Here is a 21,133-nt window from a genome sequence, read left to right on the forward strand (position 1 = left end):
AGGCACATATAATTTTTATTTTCGCAAAATATAAAATATAAAATTATAATTTTGAAATAATTTTTTTCTGTAAGCGACAAATGACTTAACAGGTACCTACAATGTTATCTACGAGTAAAACTCTAAATCAATCAGGAGTACACTAATAAGCGTAAAACCAATCTCAAATTTATGATAGGATTTTGATGCATTAATTTATTTATTGTATAATGGTGCCAAAAGAAAAAATATTAGTAATAGATCAGCCCATCAAATGGAATATAATAATATTTACGAGTCTTCTATATTGGACAAATTTTAATGTTAATAAGAGTAAGTCAAAAAATTTACTGTATGTAAGCTGCCGTCAGAATACCCATACTCCTCCCAGTGCCCGTGAGTCATCATCTCCACCCATCAACTCACCTTGTCCCGCAACCGCATGATGCTCCAGACGATTGTCATCCAGAAAGTGACCTGCAAAGGCAATTGAGTTGTTGCATTTAGTTGTTGTGTGTCAACGGTGTGGCGCCACGACTTGGAGCGGCATTAGTGCTGCCCCATGGTTGTCCATCAAGTTCTGGTTCGGTCGTTCGGTAGTTTGGTCGCTCGGTCGCCCGGCGTCCGTTGAAGTTGCCGCCACTGACGTTCACTCACGTTGGCCGTGTCGCCACCTGACTATAAGCCATCAGCCATCTACCATGGACCGAGGACCGAGGACCATCGACCAGCAGCCCAACAACCCAGCTCCTGACTGCCTGCCTGCCTGCTCTCTTTTTTCTAATTGAACTGAGACATTAGTTGGCCCCGCTGATTGCCGCTGGGAAATCGCCCGAGGAGTTATGTGAAAATAGTTTCGCATTTGCCCGGGTTTTAGAATTTTTTCTCTGGCCCATTTGCGTGCAAAAATTGTGTGAATCCGTTAATGAGTTTGTCTGCTGGTCGGCTGTCTGGCTCGCCGCAAAGGGTTGGCCAGGATTTCGGGGTAATCATCAAGTTATGAACAATAAGCACAATAAGCCGGCTTAGTCGAACCAGCCGAGCCAAGCCAAACCACACCGAGTTGCTCGGTTTCTGGGCGCCCCGCAGCTATGTCAAAAACATTTCTCTAATAAAGCATTTGCAGATAATTGCTGGGCCCCGTCCTCCGCCACTTCTGTGTTAATTACAGAAGAGCTGGCCAGTGGCGCCAGCCGGAAAGTTCAGCTAACGAACAGTGGCAACTGCGAGCGGAGTGGCTTTTCTGCGGCATTTCAAATGGAGGACCGGCGATATGAGCCGGGGACACCAGTAAGAGTTGCCTCATTGTTAATTTGTACAAGGAGGGTATCCGATCCGAGTACATCTACATCGCAGCTAACAATGTGGACGATCGCTATCGCAACAAAGGCAACGGCAGCGGCAGCAGCAACTGCAACAGCAACCACCACGGCAACAACAGCCTTATTGGCCAATTGCCTAGCGTTGACATTATCGGTCGGCGATCATTGCCGCCAACGTCAACGCCAACAAGCTCTGGGGGTCCAGATCCAGGCGAAGGTAAGGCCAGCCGGATGGAAGTTGCTGCTCCAACTGCAACTCCAAACAGGAGCGTGTTGCTGTCAATGTTGCCTGTTGCCTGTTGCTAGTTGGTGGCTGGATGTTGCTAGCTGCAGCAGCCACAATGCTGCTCCAGCGATCCCAGCTTAAATGTTGTTTGCATTTTAGGAATTTATGTAAACATCTTGTAAGCATCTCGAGACTGCGGTTGTTGCTGCGACTGTTAAAGGTCAATTTTTCGGCTTATTCAGCTGCACCGTGACAACATTACCTTATATTGGTTAAAAGAAATATATTTTTATTGATATAGCCAAAACCGGAAGGCCACAAATATTTTAAACTACCACAAGATTAAGAAATTAAAACTATGCATCAAATAAATTCGCTTATGAGTTATCTTTGATGAGTTATCTTAAGCCGCAAAACATCTTTCACTAGGGATATTAAACAGTACAGATACAGATATTTTCATGTTAAATTGCCGATAATAAAATTGTTCCCTGTGTGGCACTCCGTGGGAGTATGGGATCGGAGCACATTGTCTTGCCGGCTTTTGTTCGGCGGCCCGCACGCGTTTTCCAATTTAGCTTTTGCATTCTTCGGCGAGTGAGTTTAGATCGGTATCTGGGGGATCTGCGGTTCGCGCGCCGCGATCTGAATCTTGGAAATTCGTGATTATCGGTCGGGCTGTTTTTGTGAGCAATTAATTAACAAGAGCATTGTCGTCAGTGGGGTTCTGGTAGGTCAAGTGATCTGGTGGCTGGTTGGGTTAGGTCCGGCCGTCGGCTGACTCACCTTTCTGCAGATTGTTGTGGTGGTGATCGTTCATTTTGGCCTGAAAGGGAAAGGAAAACATTGGGGCCATTAAGCTGGTTCGTCACAAATCGTGTGCAACAAAGTTCCGCGTGGCGGAAAAGCCAAAAGCAATTCAGTTAATTCGATTTACAATTGCCGCTTCTAATCTGGCCAATCCCTGATAATTGCTTGTGTCTAATGTCAATTCATAATTATTCTACACGCATTTAATTAACCCCATCAACTTAACATTATTATCAAATATTCATTCGCAAATGTGCATCGCTGACCCTGCGTCAAATAGCCATAAAACAATTTGTGCGCGCTGTCAAAATATTTAAACAAATTTTCTAATGACTCTCAGCCCGGAAAATCGCATTAAAATGTCCAGTGCAAAAACGAGTGCGATTCACACAGTGGAAATCACAAATAACAAATGTTTTCGCCAGCTGTCAGGGCGAGTCAAAGCTAAACAAGCGATAAATGAATTGAAAAGCAAATCGAACGCGCGACAAAACAGTCCATCCATATCAAGGCGACTAGTGGCAAATATAAATAAAAATTCTAACCGCCGGCCAGCGAGAGTGATAGATGCGGTGCAAAAATGTGGAAAATAGGAAAAGCACGTCTAAAAAATGCCACCGCTTTCGATTGCATGTAAATTCCGAATGTGGGTTAAAATCCTCCAGCCAGACATGACCTAGGACGACATGACCGCCGCCGTCATCGATGCCATGCCAAAATGGAAATCGAATAAAATAAACTTGGCCTGCCGCCGGCTGTGTCAAAAATAAATGGCAGCCGGCTTTTTCTAAACAATTTCCATATGCTTAGGACGGGCGGGAAAGCCCCAAATGCAACAAGAAAATACAAATACAAATATTGCAGCGGCGAAACAAAAGCAAAATCTGGTCTGGTTTTTGCCAGACACAGTGGGCTATGAAAGTAAATAAGCGTGATGGGTGGTTAGATGGGTGGTTAGATGGGTGGATGGATGGGCGGATGGATGGGCGGATGGATGGGCGGATGGGTGCTGCAGGAAGCGGGGCCAAAACAAATCCAAAGCGATGGCGGCACGCGAGCTTAGAATTTGTTTCTGCTTCGCCTCCCCCCATTCGGCGAGCCATAAAGTTATGCCAGTTTGTTTTACCACCGCTCGGATACGGATCTATAGATAAACATGCTGTGGCGAGCATTTAGCGGGCACTTACCTCGTACTCCTGCTTCAGGGACATCGGATGATGCTCGCTGGCATGCTGATAACTGCGCGGCGTTTGCGGCCAAAGATTGTAATCGCCTATGTCTTTGGCATGCTGTGGTTGTTGGTTTCGGGTTTGTTGGTCAATTAGCCGGCCAATAGCACATGAAACAGAACATTCATATCGCATTACAGAAAATGGCAGGGGTTCGTATTACTTTCTTGGGAACTAGCGCTTAGATTGCGAAAGTAAATGTATTATATTTAATTCATTTTACAAAATTTGATTACCTTATGCAGAGAAACAACATTAACATACAAGTTTATACAACTCGAAATGTGTCCCTAACATTATGCACTTCAAACAATTTTTGTTTCCTTTTTAATTTTTGGCTCTGCCGATTATAGCAGTTTTTTTATGCTTCTTTATTTGAATGAAAGAGTTTCCTTTATTTTAATATATTTTCTTATCAATGTGTAGTTAACTGGAACAAAATGATTTACTCGATTGCCAAAGTTGCATAGGAAATTGTGTTCCTTGCATTAAAAAAAAGTAGTTTTACTGCTAATGATTAATGTAATCTAACAAATAAATGACTAAATGGTAAAGTAATCCCTCTCTAGCAATTTTAAACATTTTATATTATTGCCTGTTAATTTAATGGAATTCATTTAGCAATACTAAAAACAGAATAATCAAGTCTGTCAGCATGTAACATGTTGTCACACGTGTCGTATGAGTAATTCTTACTACGCCTAAGTTGCATATTTGTTTTAGTTGTTAAAAAGTTTTAGGTAAGAGAAATTTGTTGATATTTTTGCCTTATCTCACCTCTTAAATGTTGTATAGCGCTTAGTCCTTAAAAATAAATATTTTTGTTCCCCTTTTATTTTAAATCAAACTATTCTATCTCGTTTTTTTTTCAAAACCATTTCAAGCTCTGACAAATATGTATTGCATCAAGTGTTAGGAATTCTCTTACCGATAAATATTTGTATCACTCGAAACAGAAAACCACTTAATTGATATACTTTTTTCCATACATTCTCTCAAAAATAAAAATGCAGAGCTTCTACAAATTGCTAACCCCCCAATTCCGATTGCTCTTTATCTATTGTAACAAGATCTTCATTTGCGATGTGCAAAAAAATGCACAAAAAGGGCGGCATGAATCGGAAACCGCCAAGAAAAGTCACGTGCAAAAAGAGGTGGCCAACGGCTCGAAATACTAATACAAATAAATGTGAGTGTCAATTGAAATAGAAAACCGCGCCGCACACAATCGAGGTGTCAAAGCGACGGCGCTGGCGAATGTCGACGAGAGCGACAAAAGTGCGGCGGCTTTTGGTGTTGGCCCAACGCAAAAACGCAAAATCGCAAAAACCGGAGCAAAACAAAGCAGGCCAAAACACAACTAAAAAAGTGTTGCATAGCGCAAGGGGAGTTGGCCGCTGTGTGATAGGCCCACACACGTATGCGAGTGTGCGTGGGCTGCGCCCGTGTGGGTGTGAACCGCCGAGCGCCGGCCTTGTTGTTTTAGTTGCCTCGTCCTGCCTCTCTCTCCCCGTCTCTTTCTCGATCCTTTGGCCAACTCTGCACCCACTCCCACCCCCACCCCTGCAGCCATGACTAGTTAGTAGGTGGGCTAAAAAGCAGGAAAAAAAGCGGGAAAGCGCAGGGACAGACACACGCACAGACGCAGCTGCTGATGAAGATGACCAGAGCCACGGACAGGGCTGTGGATGTGGATGTGGACATGGACGGCGGACGACGGACGGAAGTGCTCTCTAACCAACAGCCCAGCACCAAATACAAGTCCAGCAACAACAGGAAGGCGTCGCCCGGCCCACTCCCATTTTCCATTTCCGCCAAGTTCGGTTTGCAGCACGCAGCAAAAATGGACAGGAACAAAAAAGGAAGACATTTTGCGAAAACGCAAAAAATGGCACAGCGCGCAGCGGCAGCTTTCTCTTTCTCTTTCTCCTCTGCTGTCTCGCTCAGAGGCTCCAAAAAAAGGAAAAAACGTAGAGTTTCTAGAGGAAAAAAATCAAAACAAATTTTTTAACCCCTTCGCCGGGCAGCTGGCAGCGCCGTCGACGTCGCGTGCGGTGGGTGGGGCAGATTGGGTGGCTTAGCCGCCTCTATGCAGCGTTAAAAAGTGCAAAAAATTAGGCGGAAAACGTTAAAACATTTTTTTCCCCTGCAATTGCACGTCCTGTCCATCCGACAGGTCTCGCAGGTCCCCGAGCCCAGCCCCCCGAGCGTGTTTTGCACACTGTAGCAACCTTTGCCGGGGGATTTCGGCCCGGTCTGGGTGGTCCAGCTCCAACCCCTCCTCGCAAGACGCTCCGCTCCAGCAACACACTCCGCTCGTGAAGCCCTCACCTTGGTTTAGCGTGCCCCTGCCCCTTCTCCGTGTGCATTTCATTTTTATTTTATTCCGTTGGCTTCACATCTTTTTAGTCATGTTGCCACTGTCTGCTCCTATTGATTTTTTTCGCATTTAGTCGAAAAGAAAAAATCAACTAAGTTCCTGCTTTTTTTCGTGTTCAAATGTTTGACCATCCGCACTTCAGTCTCATTTCTGCAATGCCCTTCGGAAGGGCTAAGACAGCTTTACACCTAATTCGAGGATTTCCTATAATAATTTCATAATCCTGTTAAAAAATGGTAATCTCCTTTTTTATGTGTCTTAATTGCTGGTCGATTTCTTTTGTTCATAAAAAGAAAAAAATAATAAAGTAATTATTTATACTTTTAATACCCCCGCAGACTTAGATGGTAAAATGTGATTAAAATAGAATAAATAGAAAAAAAAAATATTAAAATACACAAGTCAGTAAGTAGGCAAAACTCTGGAAAAACAAATGATTAGGAAGTTGTCAGATCGAAAATTTACAAATCTACAGCCTAGTACCTAACCCCCTTTCTAAAATAGATCTGCATTTGCAACAGGAGGGTAAATTAAACCCCAAAAATATCCTTAAAAGTTTTAAGCACCAGTATATATTAAAATATACCAAGTGTATTAGGATCTTCGGCTACTCTTCAGTAACCTTTCCTCTTGCTTAGTTTTTTTGTCGCCAAGTGCAGCATCGAGGTCTGAGGTTAGAATAGGTTGTCTCTGGCTCTGGCTGGTTTTGTTGCTACACAAAAATTGTGTCCAACTTTGTTGCAATTACTTTAAAAAATTGAAGTTGCTTGCGGTTTTGGCGGTTCTGCTTTCCGCCCCTTGTTTTTTCGCTTTCGCTCCAACTCCGTTCCCAAAGCGACGTGCCGTGACTGGCCCCATTAGTCAGTTTTGGCCTCGGATGCAGAATCGTACTCAATGGCGATCGGGGCTGGAGCGAAGGTGGACTGTGGCCGGCATGTTTCGCTTCGCATTTCAATTTTCACTTTTCCGTTGACGGGTTTTCTCTAATTGACGCGTAAGTATTAATTGCAAAGCTTTGTGTTCCAGCGCGCCGCGGTCGGTGGTTTCCCTTGCGCGGCAGACAAGCTCGGAATGTGTTTGAGAGATATATAATTCATCCGCGTCTAACTAATCTACTTTAGTTTCGTGCTCCGGCGAAAATTAAGTGCGAAATTAATTAATGAGCTCCTTTGGCAACTTGCACTGCTTCTGTCTCGGCTAACTAATTTTGCTAATGCAAGTGACAACAGCAGCAAAAAATGCCCTGATTGTTGACGCAGCCAGTTGGCAAAGGGCAGATGGATGGACGGAAAGGAGAGACCATTGTCCAACTTTAAAAATTAATTAACTACGAATATCCTTTAAGAATCATGCGGGTGTAGCAAAGTTTTAAATGGGTTTCGCAGGACTCGCTAACGAGTCCATTGAAGAGAGACTCTGGGTGGCTTGGAGTGGTGGCGGGTTGGAAATCCAAGGTGAACCTTTCTGCCCGGACACGTCGTCGTCCTTGGAGACAATCACTCTCCATTCAAAACAATAATTTCGCTGCTCCTTAAAAAAATGTTGGGAAACTCGCTGAAGCTCAATGAAAAGCAAAAGGAAAAACAAAGAAAGCCGGAACTAAAAAGGGGAGGGTGAAAACAAGACCAACAAAACAATGTTTAACGCGTCGCGCAAAGAAAAACTTGTTTACATCTTGAAAAACGCACAAAAAATGCAAGGAAAAAATCCTACGACTTTTTTACACACCGTGGCACGCGAGCAGAGAGCAAAGCGTTTTGCTGGAAATTCGCAGAAGGAGCAGCGGCAAAAACAAAACAGCAAAAGGTATAAAAAGTCGTAGGAAGGGGAAGCTCAAAAGGATTTTTTTCAGCGTCGCGTCTGCTTGGAGAAATGGGAAGGGCTGAGGGCTTGCGAGCAGACGGCGATGGGGTTGAGTTGGCCGAAACAGTTGTTGGCCCGAAGTTTCGCCCAGTGAAAGTGCGGCGGAGGGGGTTGGCTTTGGGGTCGCGGTGGAGTGGGTGGCCCACTCCCGTCCAGGAGAATCGTCGCAGATGAGCTGCTGGAATTGAAAAGGGGGTTGTTGTTGCCAAATCACTGGAAATGGGCTCTACGGCGAGAGACGTGACCTGAAGCAGGACTCAAGGGTTAAGGTCGTTGTCTTTAGTCAAATTCTAGGCAGTTCCTCTCAGAGTCCTAGCAGTTTTTAGGAAGAATCAACTGCATTGGAAGGTAAGAAAAAGAGCTATTAATAAGCTCGGAGTGCTGATATAAATCTAAATCAACTATATAGAATTAGACTGCAATCCAATTAGGACTCCCGCTTCATTTTTACAGGCAGCTAACACTCATTTAATTCACTTAGCCGGGCAAGTTTGCTTGCATATTAATTATGGCGCAGCTTCATTGGTCTCTTGGAACCACTATCATCCAGGGCCTGAAGCACCCGGCTGCAGTGTCAAGTGGAAAAGTTTTCCCAGCTCGGCCATACCCCTTCTGCCATCTGCGTCTCACTTGCTTTATCTCTGAAAAGTTAGTCCACGAACAGCGAAAACTGAAAGACAAACTTGAGCGACAAGTCCAAAGTTAATACACTGAAGGAAATACATTTTTTTTATAATTTTGGACTGAAGTTTGTTTGGCCTTCGGGCCTTAAATAATATTTTACGCCAATTTTCTTACTTAACTATCTTCTTACTACTCTGAGGAATGTATTTTCTTCAGCTGTTTGAACTAAAAATGAACTTTCAAGCTAAAATTTTCCTACTTCAAGTTTAAGGAGTCTTTTATGAGTTAAAGTACCAGTCACAATAAAAGTCTTTAATGATAAATTTACTACGTTTTTAACAATATTTTAATTTTAATTAAAGTTACCTTGTAGATATTGTTTTAATACACTATTTATTCTCGCAAATAAAAAATAAAGTTGTGTTAAGTACGGTTAACAAACTATTTTAAAAGTTAATCAAATCTGCCTAGTTCAAATTCACTTCAAAAGTTTAAAACAGTGTCATTATGAACTGCCAAAATATAAAAGGTGTACCCGAACACATAGAAACGTTATTTCAAATCTTGCATTTTTTCGAGTGTGGCTTAGCATAATAAGTGACACGCCTCTCGAGTTTCCCCCGCCCGCCCTCGTATGTCAAAATCGGCGGTACTCACGTCTACGTTGCCGTTCCACATGTAGTGCATGCCCACGGCGCCGGGATCGTGGTGCGTCTGGCCGGTCATGTGCTCGGCCATCACGGCACTCATCCAGTGGACCAGGCCCTGGGTGGGATTCTGGCCCTGGACGCCGCCGATCGGCATGTTGGCAGCGGCAGCGGCGGCGGCAGCGGCGGCCACGGCAGCGGCCGTGGAGTTCGAGCTGGGGTTCTGGGCCGGATTGGGGTCGGAGTGGGGGTCCGATGAGGCTGGGTTCTGGCTGGCGGTGTTCTCCTGACTTTTGCACGTGGCTACGGTGACCGCGTCCGGTTCTGATGGTGGTGACTTTATGGAGCTGCCAAAGTTTGGACGCGCCTGTGATGCGGGTTGGGCTTGATTCAAATTAATTGCGGACACTGAAGTCGCTTGGGTGGCGCCCGCCTCGTGGGGCGGAGTGGGTGGTGTTGTGGGGTGGCTGTTGTTGTTGCTGCTATTACTGACAACCTCGTTGTTGTTGCCGGTGGACCACGAGTAACCGTTGTTGTTGTGCGGCTTCTGCAATGAAAAATGGTTTGTTGCCTGTAAAAAGGGGTTCCGTCAAACATTTTAAAATTTTGTTGGTTAATGTATTGAGCATGAAAAAGAAATGCCTTTTTAATGGCATTCATACCATGTACCAGTCGCTACGAGGCCATCTACATTTCTGCTAATATATGCTGAATGGCTACTCATACTAAAATGTTCCAATACTCCCGAACAAGAAGGTGTAGGAGACCGTACATTACAAATTTAATTCAATAAATAAACTATGAATGCTTTTTAAGTGACCTCCTATCTTATCCTCTTTTAGAGCCTTTAATCACTATTCGAATATCCAAAGTATCATGTCGACGTAAGTGGCATTGATAGAAACATTCTTCCTCATGTGACAATTACGTTTTAATTGTGGGGCAAGTAATCTAATTTAAGGGTTGCGTCGCTCGGAGTACACACTTTAGTTACCCATGCAGGGAGTGTAGACACAGGAAAGCCTTGTTTTATTTGTACTTATCTGCATCCCAAAATAATCAAAATTAAACCCCTTGAAATCCCATTTATGACCCCTCATTTACTTCTGCTCGCACTCCCATACTAACATTGTCGTTTGGGTTCCCTTCGATGATGGGTTTCTGCTCCTGACCGCCGGTGTCCTGGGTCTCCTGATCCGGCTCTTCGAGCTCTGTCTTCACCGGACCGTTCCCGCTCTCCGGAACACAGGCGGCCGCTGCAGCTGCCGTGGAAAACAGCAAATTGCCGGGTGGGTGCGAGCGTCCCGAGGACGGCGATAAGCTGGGGGCGGGGCTGGGCGACGGCGTTCCGGCGTAGAACTTGTGCTGCTGCTGCTGCAGAACGGCGCTGGCGAACAGGCTCTTGTAGAATTCCGCGGGCATCAGGAAGGGCGAGGGGGCGGGGGCGGCGGCACCGGGGGTGGGCGGCCCGAGGCCCATGTAGCCACCCCGCTTTAGCTGATCCTTCAGCAAGTCCATGTCCGGATGGCCGTATTTGCCCACGAGTTCGTGCATGACAACCGAACCCAGTGGAGCCCAAATGTAGGCAACGCTTTTACTCCCGCTCGACAATTTCACTTTCGAAAGTGGGGGAGTCCCCCGCTCACAGCAATTTATCTAACTGAAGCACAGTTTGCTTGATTTCCACACACACTCCCCCGCATTGAAAAAACATACCGAAAGCGAACAAAAAGCTTGCAACCAAATTTGATGTCTTTTTATTTGGGCTTAACTTTTATTCTATTTTAGATCCCCCCTGCGGAGTGCACTTCAAAACTTTTTCCGCCCCTTTCATTTTTTTGGTTGCACACCAAATTGAAACAAATAGAAATGATTTGCCACCAGGAACTTGCAACGACCTTGAAAAAGTTTTCCCGCCTGGCAGTTTCCTATTTTTTATGAGTTTTATGGTTATCCTACTGATGGACATGTGTAGGAATCCTTTTTACTTGCATATGTTGACCATGTTGGCTTTTTGTTTCGCTTATTGTTTAGTAAACACTTTGTCGGTGCTCGGCGCCCGTTGTCTCTGCGTTTTGATTTATTTGCTCAGCTGGTCGGGTTTTGTTTACTTTTCATCTATGATTGTTTCATTTTGTGGCCGGGGCTTAGGTTTTTATTTTGGTTGGTGGCGATTTCCACTCGGTGGGTGAGTAGAGTGTTAAGTTAGCCGTCAAATGGTTTGTGTTTATTTGGTTTCGCCCGCGAATTTGTTGTGTGTTCACTTATATTGGTTATTATTATTTAAAAGATTATTTGGTTCGATAAATATTTTAGTTGTTTATTTAAAATACTACGTAGTTTATTTTATTTGTCAAAAGTGGAGTATGAATATATTTAGCTCGTATATTAAGTGTAGTTTGCACTGGGTGATAGGAACTTTGCGTTGCAATTTTGTGTTGGTTGGCTTTGGAGTTACATGGTTTTATTTTTGCACTTTTTTAAAGGAACTTTGCTTTTGAAATCCATTGTTTGGCTCTAAGTTTTCATGGTTAATCTCGGTATCTTTTGCACGTTTTTTGTCTCGGCCACTGCTTTGATATTGCGTATACGCCACGTCGAACGGTGCTGCTATCACGTATACGCCACTTTAAGTCGCAGCTAACCATTTTCCGCGCTTCCCATTTCTGAGGCTGCTAAGAAAGGATTCGAGTGTGAGCTCTTGCTAGTAGGACTCCTGGGTGCGTTTGTGTGGGTCTGCGGGTGTCCGCCTGTCCGGCTGTCCGGCCGTCTTGTCCGTGAGTCCGTCTGCGTCTCCGTCCGTCAGCGAGCGTGGGATAACCTGCAACAACTGAGGAGCCCAACTGGAAGCCAAAGTGCAGCAGCTCAAGGCAAAAGAAAATGGCGAGCGCGCGCGAATGTTTCATACACACAGCCCCACACACACTCCCTCGCACACACAGAAACATAAAGGAATGCCGCGGTGTATGTGTGCGTTGGCTGAGACTCTTGTGTGTTGTGAATGTTTTGTTGCTCCTCGCAACCTTCCCCGGGCGCAGTTTTGCTATTCCTGCCCTTTTTATTTTATAATTCCCCCCTGCTCCTTTTTTATGCACACCGCCCGTTATAAAGACATACATTTGCAGTTTCAGCGCGCACTGCAGCATTTTCTTGTGAGAAAAGCGAAAAATGGGGGAAAAACAGAAAATAAAGCTGAATTTGCGCGACATGCGGAAGGGCGGATGGCGGGGCGGTGCGGCGGATTGATTTTCTTTCATACGGTTTGCTCATGTTTGTGATTTTTATTATTTTGATTTTTCCTCGCCGTCTCCAAGCGACTTTGTGTGAGAGCTGAACATTCTCTAAGAGGTCCTGTGTGCCTGTTTTCCTCGAAAAGCTGTGCTTGCCGTAGGCGTAGACAAGAAAAACAGCGTTTGGCATTTTCCTTCTGGTTTGACGGTACTTGGGAGCAAGCCAATGCCAAATCAGACTGCAAAAATAGTGAGCACAGCTGGGAAAGTCTAAAAGCTTAAATCTTTTAGTTGCTAACACTCTGATATTACAGAATCGCCTAATAATATATTATGAACTAACTTATAGAACTAACTGACTTTTTAATTAGCCCTTCAAATGAAACTCTTTAGCTCTTTAAAATCAGATAACCCGCTTCAACTAATTTAAGTTGTTAATCTCTACCTCCTCTCATTCATATGTACATTTTTGTATATCATTAATCTGTAAATATAAATTTAGACCGGAAGGAAGGCCCAGAAAGTTTTGAACTTTGAGCTACAGAGTACAATAAATAAAAATATAAAAGCTAAGGTTACTATGTAGTGTTAATAAATCAGCAAAATTCCATCTTTTCCGACATAAATCAAATTAAATTGTTAGTTTTGGTTGGATTTGAGACAATATATACATTAAGACTAAACAATGAACAACGTTTGCCCAGGCCAAAATAGCATATACATGTATATCCTTCCACTAAGTATAGGAATTTTGTCTATAGTGGTTAGGCAATTAAAAAATATTTCTAAATCAACACAATAAGGAGTTTCTTAAATTTGTGTGAGTAATTTGCAGGGGGCAGACGACTGCTGTCGTACGCTGTAAGGGGGCCGTCAGAGGCTAAGCAGAGCTGTTCACTATGGGATGTTGCCGACCGCTGTTTTATCCCATTAAAAGCTCATTAAATTTATCGTTGGGATAATATAATCGTTTCCTGAGAAGTATATTAAATCCCAAGCCAGGAATTGGTATACTATAATCAGCTTGGGCAGAGAAGCTGCCTAGCCCTGTCCGGGTGTTTGTTATAAAGTCCATCCTTGGGAACACAGATCTCAGGAGTCCTCTATGAAGTACCAAATCCACCCCCAAAATCGGCCTAATTGCAGTTCTTCAGCCCTGGTCACGTTGAGGCGCCATCTGGCGTGCGGTGGCCGCAACGGTCGACCGCGACAGGACACGGTTACGGATGCGGATGCGAATGCGGCACGGATGCGGATGTAGCACGGACGCGAGCGCGGCACCGCGACCAATAGATTTGGCCAGGCCCAGGCGAACTGAAGACAACGAGAGTTGCAGCCCGCCAAAGGCAACAGACCCGGACCACATGCAACAATCGCAGTAGCTGCGAAGCCAGCAGCGACGCCGGCTGCGACTGCGGCAGAGGCAGCGACTGGTGGAAAAGGAAAGCAGACGGAGCGGAAGCGAGCTCCGCTCCGGCGACTTATGGCCATGTTTGTTGTACGGGTAAGTAGCAGCAGGAGCTGTGGAAAGCAGCAGCGAAATGGCGCGCGCGAAAAGGAAACTCAAGAAGTAGAGCTCGGGAAAGCAGCAGTAACAAACACGCACACACACCGACTCACACTCGGACATAAAAAAGCCAAGTAAAATTGTATTTTTTCTTGCACATGAAGCAAAAAACGCCAGCAAACTGAAAGAAATACATTGCAGGCGTCGAGCAAAAAACGAAATAATAACAAAAAGTTGTAAAAGAAAAGCGAAACCGTGTGATGTCCTGGCACAAACACACTGGCACACTCGCACAAACACACACACAGGCAGGAGCAGAGGAAAATGCCGCGACGACACATCGAAGAAAGGATAAAAACATTCAGCGCTGCCCGCCCCGCAGTCGCCGCCGCTGCCTCTGCCGGCGTCGCTGCTCGGGGATAGCTGCAGATATATATCCTTCTGCCTCCGCCACTGCTCACTCAGCGCCCTCCTGGCCCGTTAACATTTCACGAGCGCCAATTTCTTTTCCTTCATTTTGTTTATATTATTTCCCTTCTTCTTACTATTTTTTCCGCAGCCCAGCTGAAGCGCGTTGTTTTGTTTGTTGCCGCTCGCTGTGCAATTTCTCTGAATGTTTTTCTATTATCCGCTGCAATTTTTTCCCCTTTAAATGGGACAGTGTCTGTGCGACAGGCAGAATCATTCAAGGATACTCCCAAGTCGCAACAGATCGAGGTGATTTCAGGAACTGAACGGAAATTGGGAAGCTTTCATCGAACGATTTCAATAAAGTTGCAAATTAGATTCCCACTTTACAGTTTTTTAAGTTTAATCCAGTCTGTAAAGTAAGATCTTTGAATATTACATTGTAACAACCCGAAAACTTCTAAACTGACAGCTAATAATTATAAGGAATTTATTGATCTATAGGCTAAGTTTAAGAACTTTAAGTGGAGATTCGTAAAGGAGTTCAATTAAAAATGGTTCTAAGTTGCAGTTATCAAATTTTTATGAGTAATTATTGATTCCTAGAAAAAGCATAAGAAATAAAATTTGTGTTTCGTTAAACAACATTTTAGGTAGTCTTTCGTATAATTGCACTTTTGATAATAATGACTTTTTTCCTATGAAGACTGAAATGGAAATTCTTACTTTCCTTACTTTATTTCATAAATAGTAAACAGCGATCTTTGTGTATATTGGTGCGGTGTCCTTTTGCCCTACCACTTTCCTAATCATACCCTATCCTGGTAGATTTCAAACCCATATTAATATTACTTTCTTGCAGCGCTCTTCTAAGCCGATTTGCTTAAAGGAAGTACGAGGGACCAGCACGCAGACCCTCTACCAGCAGAAATAAGGATAACGATTTCAGAGTGCAGTAGTTGCACTTGCAGCGCAGCCGGCGGCGCAGTCGACGTCACGCGAGCAGCGAGTCGGCGGCCGGGGCCCCAAACTGAATCCTGTCCAGGAGCATATGTTTTTATGTGCCTGTGCTGGCTGCGTTCTTGTTTCCCTTTTATGCTCAAGGATTTTCCGCTGCCCTTTGCTGGCAGTCCACACACACTCACACAGCTGTGTGTCGACACACATGTGTAGGGCTGTGTGGGTGAAATGTCCTGATAAGCGTAAGGAACGTGCGTCCATTTTGCATCGCCAAGGAGGAAAGCAAATGCTATTGGCCTTTAAGATGCATTAAAAGCTCAGAAAAATCTACGGAAAAAATGGTTTCCAGCGGGATAATTGAAATTTATGCGACATAAGATGCGCAAGTGAGACGGTTACAATTTATTATGGCATGCTCTTTTAAGTTAGAGAGTAAGGATGATACTGGTGCAAACCATTAGTATTTATTTTAAAGAAATATTTAGAAATTTGGCATATCAATTACAAGCACAAATGGATGAAATTCTTAATAAACAATATTTAAATCATCCTAAAATGGCAGCCCATGATTTTACTTGAGTTCCTTTCAAAATGAATAAACTCCACAGGTTGAAAGCTACTTCTATTATCCCTAAGCCCTCGTGCCCTTTCCCGGAAAGGACACCTGTTGATTTGCTTTAATTTTTCAGCCACTCGAAGCCAATTGACTCCGCCATTAGTTAGCGAAAAGCTTTGAAAGCCAGGCAATTATGGCGTATCCTGTGCACGAACCAATCTCGGAAAAAGTGTCCTTTAAGCCTTCGGAAAAAGCCAAGCCGGAGCTTGAGCGTTTCCCCAAACAAAAACACTCGAAAGCACGAGCTCTCTGTTTTGGGGCACGCTCTTGCTTTCCCCCTAAGAGAGCACGACGAGCTCTTTCACGCGCTCTTCGAGTTGGGGGCGTGTTTGTTTTCGTGTTTTTACTCGCCTGCCACTTGTGCATTTCGGTTTTTTGCCCTGCTCGGCTTTAAGTGTTATTGGATGATTTTATGGAAATTGATTTGGAGCACGCCCACTTTTGGTGGTGCGAGAGGAGGGAAAACAAGTGAAGCAGCTGCTCCAATGCAGACGCCAACCAACAATTTGACATAATAACATTATCCATACACTGCTCTAAAATTGGGTAATAAGGAGCGCGGTGCAGCGGTCTTTCAGCGCCCAGCTGTATATACCAGCAATAGTATTTCTTCAAAAACACAGGTACACACAAACATTTATTCGGTATGAATTTTGGAAATTTGGAGTTGATGGAACATTTTTCTGAGTGCCTCCTAATTTTATTTACTTTATTACCCATGTATAACTGTTAAGAATAAAAAAACATTATTAAAGACAAACTACGGATATATATTTCTATCAAAATAAAGACTCGAATAAAAGTATTTCGTTTTAATTTTTGGTATTGACAACCAGAATGTTAAATGAAGTTTCTGTTTACCTGTTTGCTAAAGCTTTCACAGTTGAGAAGTTTTATGAAACTGCTACAAACTGCTTTCTTTTCTTAAGCCTTGTATTAAAAACTAAAAACTACTTTTCATTTACCATAAAATAATTTCAAAAAATATAACTTTAATTTTGACAGAATGAACCTCGCGCTAAACATTAACAAATTACTTAACAAAACGTAATAATCAATTTCTTATTCATATTTATTATATTTTTGATAGAATTTCGATTGATTTGATAAGAACTTGAGTGGCTTAGCGGTGCTTATTGTCGCAAATTCGAATAATATTTCTAAAAAGTTTTAGCTTGGAAAATGCACCAATTTACGAAGCTTCCTAACAAAATCCTAAAAACTGGTTAGGTACAGAGCACTTTCTCACTTCTTTAGATGCAACCTATAATTCTCAGCTCCTTATATATATATACATTATAAACATTTTTTCTCCGAGCAAATTAAATTTCTCTCAGTGACTTACCCGAAACGTATGCTCCACGGGACAGTCAAGTCCCAGTGCGTAATCCTCGACGACGGTTCCCAGCGAGGAGGGCTCGCCGAAGACCTGCTCGATCTTGATGGGCGGACTGGGCAGCAGGGGCGTGGAGCTGGATCCTCCGACGGCGACGGAGGCGGCGGCAGCAGCGGCGGCAGCGGCGGCGGCTGCGGCTGCGGCGGCAAAGGAGCCCTCGACTATTACTGGCGATCCCTGGCCGCCGGTCTGGCAGACGGAAACCGACGCTGGAACTGAGGCTGAGCCGTTGCAGGGCGTTGGCGGGGCCGGGCAGGGAATGGGCGTGGCCGGGCCCTGGAGGTGGCTACCATCGTGGTAGGGGGTCACAACGAACGAGGGGTACGAGCGGAACTGGTGGTAGTCGCTGTGGCCGTGCGGGCTGTTGTGCGGATTCGAGTGAGGATGGTGCGCCAACTGAGGTCCCTTGTACCAGGTACCATGCATAATCATTTAAGCACCTTCGATTGGCGGTTCTTGAAAGCGTTTTCCTAATTAAACTCCACCTGGGGCACTCGGAAAATCTATTTCACTCTGGACTCAATTATTCTTAAGTAGTTCTATTTGATGGTTCCCTTCACACTTTGCTGGAGATTAGCTAAACTGATGATTAAAGGTAGTTGGTTAGCGAGCAATCCATAAATTCTAAAACTGTATGCTAACAGCCTGAAGTTGTACTAAATCCATAAACAATATTGCGGACAAGTAGCTTAAAATGAAGTTAGCCATAAATAAGACAAATCTCAAGCATCTTTTTTCTCAAAGTTTTTAATTAGTTGGGGAAATTGTTCGGGAATGATTTAATGAATTCAATGACAAACGTGATATGAGTAATGAGTCGTTTTCGACTGACTTAAATTCATAAATATTTCAAAGGTAAAAGGGAGTGCTAATGTGACCTTTGCTGTATATAAACATAATTAGGTACCTTAAGGACTTTGGAATGCGTCAAATATGAATAAAATTATCAATTTATTTTGCTATGAATTTGGATTTCTAGAAAATATAAAGTTTTTTACGGGGTTACGAAAAAGTTGAAGTGTATGCAGTTGACGTAAACAAGTATTTATATTTCATACTAAAAATAGCAATTCTTCAGATTGCAAATCAAAATAAGGAAGCTCAAGGATTTTATTTTTTGTACTTCAACCTTTTAAAAAAAAATATAAAAGTACAACAACATTTAATGAATCGTAGTAAACTTTTTGAAAATGAATACCATATAAATTGCATATAAGCATTACTGAATAATTCATTTTCGTTGAATGTGGTTATGGCTAATTGTTTAAAATATCCCTTCCAAACCTAAAAATGTTGAAAAGGGGTTGTAATTAGCCCTTTTTTCTTTTAGGTTAAGCAATCTTATTGTTAGCAAGTAAGCTGTTTTCCGGCTTTACGACAATAAAGTCAAAGAATATGACTAACCCTTAGTAACGATAAGGTCTCTTCTACACCCACGGTTAGGAAACTGATTGCATTGCTGGCTGACCATTTGACTTTTACTCTTCAGCTTGGCTCGTTGATATTCTTGTAATTTCGTCGGGATATACTTGGGTATTCCTCAATATTCACTTGCATTCACTTGGGGCGCTCAGCTGATCGTGATCACAAAAACAACGCAGAATCGCACAAAACACGTTTATTACGGCCTGAATGTATCGGCACTTGACCAATTTCGACCCTTGCGAGGGCTCGGCTTCTTTTTAGCTTCTGTTGGCCAGCTAAGACGACGCGGAGACGACGTGTGGTGATAACAATTTGCGACTTCACTCGGCTCGCTTTTTAATTGTGATACCGCGAGCTGGGGGAGCAGCTGCACTTGCGGAATGGCGAAAATGCATTGCACTTTGCGACAGAATTCTTCGCGGATCGGGACACGCGGGCAAAAAGTCTGCGGAGTGCACTTGGCTGGAACGCGCGCGAAAGTGGCCAACTGGTGGACAGTGGCCGAGTGGCCGGCCGTTTGGGCCAGGTTTAGTTTGGCTTAGCGCTTGGCTCAGGCTCAGGCTCTGGCTTGGCTCAGCAGAAGCGGCAGCGGCAGCGGCAAAAAGTGCTGCCAGCTCGCAAGAATTCCGAACTCGAATGCTGAGTGCGGCCACGAAAAAAACATTCAAATGCCTCGCACTCGCCGCCAAATCGCAGCTCAGCTCTCTCTCGCTCCGCTGCTGCGCTCCCGCTCGCACCCGTGGCGAGCGCGCTTGGGGCAGACGGCGACGCCTGCGCAGCAGCTTTTTGCTCCTTTTGCCCCACTGCGGCGGCAAAAACTGGTTCGCTCGCTCTCTCGCACTCGCACTCGCGCGCTCTCGCTCTCTTTGGGGTGATGCGACGGGGATGCGAGGAAAAAATTGTTTGTGGTTTTTCCTGCCGCTCGCTTTTTGCCGCCGCGTCTCTTGAGCAACTCTGATTTGATTTCGGGCTTTTTGCCTGAGTGGCTTTTCTTTCCTCCTGACTTTGAGCATGAATGAGCATATTGCATGTTGCACGTTGCACGTCGCTCGCTGTCCGCTGTCCGCTGTCCGCTGCCCGCTGCCCGCTGCCCCCGAATGGTTAATGCTGCGCCCCGTTTTTACGGCTCAGTCTTTATGGTAGCACGCGGGGGCGTCGTAATGGCCAGAAACGAAAGTTCAAGACAGTCAATGGAGACGAGATCATGAATCAGTCTTGTAATCATAAAATAACCACATTAATATCTTGGTCCTCGACGGGGGGTTTCTCCAATTTAAGAGAGTTCCGGATGTTTCTTAAAGATCATGACCCCAAGACCGATTGCAAGCTATGAAGGGTTTAAAAGGGTCATTTCTGTTTTCAAAAGGTTCTTATTTTCGGATTTTCAAGGATCAGTCTGTCTATATGGAACCTTTAACCCCTTAATAAATATAGTATTTTAAGAAAATATATTCAAGGATTTTTATAAGCGTACATTTTTTATTAGAAACTTCCCCAATTCTTTTATTTTTAAGGATCAGACAGTCTATATGAGCTACATATAATCGAATAATAAATACATATAAAGGAATGATTTATTCACTATGGTAAAATAGGGCATTATACTTGAACATAGTCATAAATAACTTTATATATATTTTTATTCTAAAAATCTATTGTTTTTATTTAGCTTGTATTTAAATTTATAATTTTACAGTTAAGAGCCATTTACTCGAGAGAAACAAATCTGTCTTCCTTTCTATAATTTTTCCCACACCGTGTGGCAAATTTCCTGCCAATTAGATTCGGCAAACAGTCAAAAGGACGATAACAACACATATTTAATGCCTTTGTTCCGATCCCAAATGCATAATTTGCCGCGGGAGAGACACGGCGAAAGACAAAAAATCGCATCCGCCGACCATTAGCCCATTGACCAACTTCGATGGCGCACCACGCGTAGTAATGAGTTTTTAATACATGTAATATTCAAATTAAAAATCCGCAAAAACTGCCAAAGTCAGTGGCAAAAACGAAACACGCTTTTTGCGGCTAATAATCGCACATATTCATTTCAAGCGCGGCGGCGAGGCGGACGAAAAAATTTCACTCATACGCAGTGTTGGCCGAGCTCAAGAGCAAGTTGGGAAAAAGCGGGGCTGCGCTCTTAAAAAAAGCGCAAATGCGGATGAAAAAAGAGAGCGGGCGGGACAGAGAGGGCGAGTGTGTGCGAGCAGGCCGGCAAGGCGAAGGCGGTGGAATTTTTATTGGAGCACTTGGCTTATTTCTTTTCCACTGCTCGCCCCTGGATTGGCATCTTTTTGCCAGCGTCCTTATATATTTTTAAATTTTTACTTCTTTTTGAACCCCTGACAAGGCATTTTTTATGGGCACGGACATGTGTCGCCGGCGGGTGGGAGAAGGCGGCAGATTTTGGCTGTGACAACTGCAACTGCCGCTCCTCGGGGAAAAGGTCGAAATGAACGAAATTAAAATGCAAGTGCTGCATGGGAAGGCCGTTTATTCAGTTAA

The 21,133-nt window shown here is 44.0% G+C and overlaps 2 protein-coding genes across 8 annotated transcripts in view; one reads left to right on the plus strand and one right to left on the minus strand.

Moving 5' to 3' along the window:
• LOC108027377 (zinc finger protein rotund) overlaps window positions 1-19,251 on the minus strand; it is a 42,316-nt gene extending 23,065 nt beyond the window's left edge. The window contains exons 1-6 of one of the 7 annotated variants that reach the window (XM_044093025.2): window positions 18,666-19,251; window positions 17,147-17,774; window positions 9,091-9,651; window positions 3,525-3,626; window positions 2,314-2,353; window positions 406-456 (exon numbers count right to left, since the gene is read on the minus strand). In XM_044093025.2, the coding sequence (XP_043948960.1) occupies window positions 406-456; window positions 2,314-2,353; window positions 3,525-3,626; window positions 9,091-9,651; window positions 17,147-17,629 (1,237 nt within the window). In that variant the 5' untranslated portion in view covers window positions 17,630-17,774; window positions 18,666-19,251. Of the gene's footprint in view, window positions 1-405; window positions 457-2,313; window positions 2,354-3,524; window positions 3,627-9,090; window positions 9,652-10,208; window positions 11,605-17,146; window positions 17,780-18,601 lie in introns of those variants that run through there. The other 6 variants (XM_044093021.2, XM_044093024.2, XM_044093028.2 and 3 more) reach the window with 6 other exon arrangements.
• Window positions 13,416-13,818, plus strand: LOC108026997 (uncharacterized). The gene is given in 4 exon segments (XM_017098197.1): window positions 13,416-13,552; window positions 13,554-13,660; window positions 13,663-13,769; window positions 13,771-13,818. Coding segments are annotated over 4 exon segments (399 nt in total).
• Window positions 19,252-21,133: the final 1,882 nt, after the last annotated feature.

The sequence above is a fragment of the Drosophila biarmipes genome, chromosome 3R (assembly GCF_025231255.1).
Source record: "Drosophila biarmipes strain raj3 chromosome 3R, RU_DBia_V1.1, whole genome shotgun sequence".
Lineage (NCBI taxonomy): Eukaryota > Metazoa > Arthropoda > Insecta > Diptera > Drosophilidae > Drosophila > Drosophila biarmipes.